Source organism: Homarus americanus, unplaced genomic scaffold, assembly GCF_018991925.1.
Source record: "Homarus americanus isolate GMGI-L3 unplaced genomic scaffold, GMGI_Hamer_2.0 scaffold45469, whole genome shotgun sequence".
Taxonomy (NCBI): Eukaryota; Metazoa; Arthropoda; class Malacostraca; order Decapoda; family Nephropidae; genus Homarus; species Homarus americanus.
Window position 1 is genome coordinate 404,538 of NW_024743834.1, and position 6,664 is coordinate 411,201.

Sequence of the window (6,664 nt, forward strand, 5' to 3'; positions counted from 1 at the left end):
TAGTGATATCTATCTATATATATATATATATATATATATATATATATATATATATATATATATATATATATATATATATATATATATATATATATATATATATATATATATTTCTATATATATGTTAAATAAAATATATCCTTTTATTTACTCAATGTTACCGCATACTATGAGACATGAGATGCAGTAGGAAGAGAAGGAGAAGGGAAGTGAGAGAACAGAGAGATGAGGGTTGTATTTTGAAGCATTAGCGACAAGTCCATTAGCTACTCGATAAGAGAATGAGATGTGGTGGCCAGATGTGGGTTTTTGCTATAGGATGACAGTGTGTGAGGACAGTGAGCAGACAAGGCACAGTAGAGCAGTGTGTGAGATGAGGTGAACACACGGGGTAGTCTGGGTCTGGAGACAACTTCTAACCAATATCAAGCAACTGTGCGTCAGTGACCCAGCTACAGAGTTTAGTGTACGGTGATAACTCACCCAACATCATCTGCTACTGTTCTTACGCGTGTCATAACAGATCCGTCACAAGTGAGTTTGAGCAATTGTATTCAGCTAACTTGAGAAGTTAATCACTTGAGATATGAGGGATACTGCTTGTGTTTGGTATTTACAACTGATAGTAGGCCATGTACTTTCAGGTATGACCGAATAAACATTGTCGTGCAATACTGGACGAATCTCCTTCAAGACCCAACCTCACCCCAGTCAGGCCTTGAGCCGTTACACTCAATCAACAATAAAGGAATGCTTACTTGGTACTTCAAACCTCTAGTCAAGTTAATTTATCTTTCAGTTTATCTTTGTAAACAGAAAGTTTTATTTTTTTTATTTTGTTTTAGTCGTCTGTAAATTGTTTGGTTTCATGAATTTTGAGTTTCTGTTATGTTATGTTATTCATAAATATCTGAAGTCATTGAATTTTTAAACACCACCTATTAACTTAACTAAACCCTCGATAATAATTATGAGGAAAATTTGGACATATCTGAACAACTTGACTTTATTTCACAGACACCAAAAAAAAATTCTAACCCAAAGAAATAAGAAGAAGGTTGAGAAAATGGTGAGCTGGGAATTATCCATAAATCACGACTAACAAACGTACATTAATCTCATTCTCGTCCAAAATGAAATATATATTTACACTTACAATTTGTAGAGACTATCAGTAATTTATGTCTAAAACCAATTTTACAACATGTTAATAATACACCACATTGCAACCTGTTAATTACTGTATCATAATTTGTAAAAAAAAAAAAAAAAACCTGAATATCTTAATGACTTTATTAATTATTCCTAAATCGTCAATCAGAATAGTTATACGCATGTAAAAAATAATAATAATTTGTGATATTTTTCGTAAGTTACTGATTGGAGTTAATTATATAGAGAATACATGCAGGTACTTTAAGCATGAAAAATAAACACTTAAGTTGGCATACTCTCTCACCACGACTTTACATTTGGTGCAAGTATCTTATGTCCTCGTGATAATAGCTAATTTTATAAGTCACTTAACTGTTCACTTGGATTCTTCTCTTTATTCTTCAATCTCGATCCAATATATATGGCAGGTGTTCTTTCATAATAGTCTCTCTGTACCCCGAGTCCTTCTGAAGAGGTAAAAGTGAACCTGTAGCCCCAAGGTAAAGACATAGGCATCTGTCAACTCCCTTCCCCTGATGGTATTCGTGGCATGATGGGTATACTGCCAGGGTAAGAACTGACTCACCCACACCACCTAGAGAAGACGCTGTCATTATACCACAACACCACAGGTTAAAGGCCTGACGAGGGAGTAATGCAAGACCTTCTTTACATAGACACCATTCATCTTCACAGTACAAGGCAGGTATTATGGCGCCGCTCTTCTCTGACACGACATCTCAGGCGGATCCTTGGACTTGGGAGGGCCCTCTTGTCCTCACGTAGGCACGAACGCTTCCAGCCAATAGCTTGTACAGGTAAAAGATGATCTCTGCACCGCTCAGAAGACTGAAGCCGAGGAAGAGACCGAGCAGACCTCCGATGTTGGCTGCCCAGGACAGGTGATCATGAGAGTAACAGGTAAAGAGAATAGCAAGAAATGATCTGAATATTATGTCTATAATCTTGTTGATATGGCGAACTAAAATAAGTTTACAGGATAAAAGGTGAATGGAGACATTTAAATACTGTTATTTGCCACGGTATACATACAGTACGTGCATCACTAATTATATTGTTAAAAAAGTTGGTGCTGATTGACTCCAGTTAATTCAGAGACAACTAACGAGTTCCGAGGCGTTATTTACCAACGATCTGACTGGCGGTGGCAACAATATCTCTCTTGTAGAGAGTAGAGGTGGAATATTCAAAGTACACGTGAACCAGCGCCCCATTCTTCCTGCGGAGAGAATGTGAACTACATTAAACAGAGAAAGGTTGGGAAGAATATGTTTTAACCTAACCAGAACAATATCGGGAAGGCCAAGTGACGATGCAAATTTACTCTGACGATGAATTATAGGAAGCAATAATATTATCAACTGCCCCTGATAAGAAACAATTTGTCCAGTAACTACAAACATTTTACGTCTGGTAATGTTACCTCTGCCCTCTGTATATGTACCAGATTTACGATGTTCAGAATAATACTTGTGTAAACCCGAGATAAACCTTGAAACTTAGAGTATGACAGTGAGTGGAGGGAGACCAACAACTTACTCCAGGTAATCAGTGAGGTCCTGGACCACGTCTGGGTGGTTCTGCAGCAGGTGTTCCAGCTCCTCCTCGTCTCTCAGGTAACACAACTCACTCGTGCCAACCTGGTGTGAGTATTTATGTATATAAATATAAATAATTACTGTCAAACTAATTAGCTTAGTCTGAAAAAAACATAGAATTTGTTACTTGAACCTTCACATCACTCACACCCCCCCCCCCCCTGAAATAATTTATACCTTTTGCTCCTTGTTGAAGTAACCAAGGCGGCACATGGTCTTGATGGTAGGAATAAGGAACCTCAGACCAAGCCATGTCTTCTCCATGTAGGGGGTGGGTAGGGAGGCGTAGCTTGGGGTGGCTAGGTAGGTGGTGCTGTTGCACCCAGAGTAACAAGCTTCACTGATCTGCTCCACTTGGGCCGGGTCCATGTGCCAGTTTGCTGTACCATAAGTCAGTAAACACAGATAATGTAGACAAGATATAGAAAAGATGGCTTTCAGGTGGCTTTTAATCACGTCAGTTTGCTGTTGAAATCAGTTACACAAAAAATATTGATGAATATATAAAAAACCACCATTATATCGTATTCGCTAATTGTGAAATATACTACAAAGAGGAAGCAGTTAATGACACCATGACTCAAAAATTATATATAAAGTATTTAGAGAGAGAGAGGGAGATAAGGGGGGGGGGGGAGGCAATATTTACACCTGTTTCTTACCTGCAAACTCCCTCACGCAGCCAATTTGTTCCTGACTGAGGCACACGTCTTCCTCACCTGTAAGAAAACACGTAAATATTTTCCCCAATAACTGGAGACATAAGAACACAGATAAAGGCGCTAATGTTGCACTACGAATGTTTGAATGTTTAGAAACTGCTGAGACAAGAAGATGTAAATTGATACCAGTACGACCATGAGTTCTAGCCGTACCGGGCATGTGGTAGTCCCTGCAGCCGCACGCCTTCAGGAGTTGTATGGTCCGCTGGTCAAGGACACACGCCTCGTGGGAGTACACATTGGCGTAGTTCTTGAGACGCCGTTCAGAATTGAGGAAACACCTATCAAAAGTTCAGAGAGCAGTTGGTAAGGATAAATAGATAAATAAATAGGTAGGCAGAAGAGTCACATAGTGGTGAACCTAGGGAGAGGAAAGGTCTGTAAGTTTGGGTGTAGTATATACCAGATATAATAACAAGTTCACTAAAAACTGACGCCCATGTTACAGAAGTATTTCCCTTGTTGATTAACCCAGACTTACAGAGCTTTCCTCTCCTTAGGTTCACCACTATGTGACTCTTCTGCCTACACTCACCCCCTTCACCACACCTTGTCATCACTCTTTTTATTGTTCTTCTAGTTCATCAAGCCTTTTGTTAACCTTAAAGTGCACCACGTACTCACTTCCTTTCGTTAGGGCGGAGCTGTAGGGCGGCCCTGGTGGTGAAGGTGGAGAATGCCTGTACGGGGATGAAGACTTCCTTTCCTGGGGATACCACCACGCCCTCGTGACTCAGACCCGGAGGTCCTGTTGGCTCCTGAAGGTGCATCTGTGGCCAAGCGTAAGGTTAAATAAGGTCTTCCAGGTAGGTAAAACACACACCTTTGACAGTTTTAGTAAATTACGAAACTTAATCAACAATTAATATATACACAAAATCCATTATATTATTTAGTAATTAATGATGGCGGTAAAAAAGAAACTCCATCACCTTGGCGACTTACCTTGAACCCGACTGAGTGGTAGGTACTGTAGGTATACTCGTACACCTGGGCGTCCAGCAGCACAGTCAACCCTTGGTTCACGCCGGCACTGCTCAAGTCTATGTTGGGTTTAACCTTGTTTACCCTAGCGCCTGTTTTGGTGGTGCTGTTGGTGCCTGAGGAGTCGCCAGGACACCGTGCAGGCGAAGGTGGTTTGGTGACTCTGATGGCAGACGGGGTAGGGAAATAAAAATGAAGTTTATACAGGTAACAAATTAGCCTTACACCTGATATATACACTCTCCATAACTTAGAAACTTATCATGAATGTTTAACATGTAAATATCTCAGTCCCATTCTGACTTCACAGAGCCGTCAGAAGTACTCACGTATCAGCGACGTTGATGACGCAGCAGAAGCCGTTCCTGGTGGAGACTTGGGTGAAGAGTCCAGCACAGTCGACCGTCCCACGCCACAAGCAGAACAACACCATGTCCTCACACCGCTGGGCGCTCTGACCACCAGAAAACACAACAAGTGGTTCAAATGTCTGAGTTAAAATAATACAAGACATACAGATTAATAACTTCCTCTTTGCCTCCCTTCAAGCTAGATCAGATCATCACCCTCTCCCTCTTTTACCACTGGTCACAAGATCAACTACCACCACCACCACCACCACTACCACCACCGCTACCACTACTACTACTACTACCACTACCACTACCACTACTACCACTACCACCACCACTACTACCACTACCACCACCACTAACCTCCTTGATGATGCAGTAGACTTCCTGGTTATCGAGGTGGAGTACGCTGGAGTTGACGAGTTCCCACAAGGGTTCTACACTGAAGAGGTTCTGGTAGACGCCATGTGTCAGTGTAGCCCATCGATCCTGCCTGTACTTCACTCTACAGGAAAGGCAGGTACTGTTATACTACAGTCTACAGAGTGTGGGTGACACATGGTACAAAAGCCTACATAACACTTTGTTACGATTAGCCACATCCACTTGTGCTTATGACGACAGAGAGTAATTAACCACACCCTCCGATGACGTCAGCCAGTAACCAGCTTCGACTAATGGTGACTTTTAAGCCATTAAACTTCATCATCTATTAATGATATCAACTAATAATTATCACTCATCTGTAATTACGTCAAGGGGATGTGAGGCTGACCTGCCGACTACGGTTTCCTGGGCGGGCGGGTGGCGGCTCTTGACGATGTGGTTGAAGTTACAGAAGGTGACGGAGGGGAAATCAACCTTGGAGATCGGGAAAGCGGTGGAGTCAATAGTGGTGAGAATGGGTGAGTCCTTGTACTCGCTGATGTTCTGGCCGATGTAGTAACAACAGGCGGTGAGAGAGGCCACCCAACTCACAGCCCAAAACACCCTGTAAAGAAGTACACCTAAACACACACACACACACACACACACACACACACATCTCATAACCTTGTTTGTGTTACAGTCGCTCACTTGCACAAACTCATGAAAATTACCGTTGCTAATTAGGAATACCTTTCACTACTCAGGTAATTATTGTCGTCTATGTAGTTTATGTGTAGTGTTCAGTAAGTGGATGTGTAATTTGCCTCAGCCATTAGTAATTAAACACACTGGTGGCGCCCGTTCAAGGTGATTACATAAATGAGGGAGTGAGCCTCCGCCCCTGGACATGAGAGGGAATATTTGGGGAAAGTGAACGTCACAGCAGAAGAGAGAGAGAGAGAGAGAGAGAGAGAGAGAGAGAGAGAGAGAGAGAGAGAGAGAGAGAGAGAGAGTACGAGCGAGAGCCAAAAGTGACAATAAATAAATACTTAATAAACTTCGCACCAGATGAAGTTTGTTATTATCTGATAAATTACGACTCGTAGAACTGACTTGACATAATACTGAGGAGGAAACTTGCTTAACAAAATAATAAACTTTCCACCATAAGACGATATAATATTCGTAAGACTTACCTTTTGGGTATCGATAGATCTCTCTTGACGAAATACTTGAAGCCGTGAAAAGAAGTCTCCTCGCAGAATTCCGTAACAGTTTCTTTCGCCGTCTGAGTATCGTCATGTTGTTCCACTTCGGTCAGCCATGGTCCTTTTGGTTGGTAAGGATAGACATTAAGGACCCTCACCCTATTCCTTAACACCATGGCTCTCCACCCCGTCAGTCTTGAGCGCTTCAGGGAATAAGGAAATGACGTCTTGGCCATATTGGTGTTTTTAGAGAG

At 41.7% G+C, this 6,664-nt stretch overlaps 1 protein-coding gene across 1 annotated transcript; it reads right to left on the reverse strand.

Moving 5' to 3' along the window:
* Positions 1 to 2,945: 2,945 nt before the first annotated feature.
* On the reverse strand, positions 2,946 to 6,646 carry LOC121877551 (pickpocket protein 28-like). Its single transcript, XM_042383344.1, has 8 exons — positions 6,399 to 6,646; positions 5,197 to 5,338; positions 4,810 to 4,934; positions 4,442 to 4,643; positions 4,121 to 4,266; positions 3,650 to 3,777; positions 3,437 to 3,493; positions 2,946 to 3,154 (listed from the first exon to the last, which is right to left on the reverse strand). Exons 1-8 carry the CDS (start codon positions 6,644 to 6,646, stop codon positions 2,946 to 2,948), a joined length of 1,257 nt encoding a protein of 418 aa, XP_042239278.1.
* Positions 6,647 to 6,664: the final 18 nt, after the last annotated feature.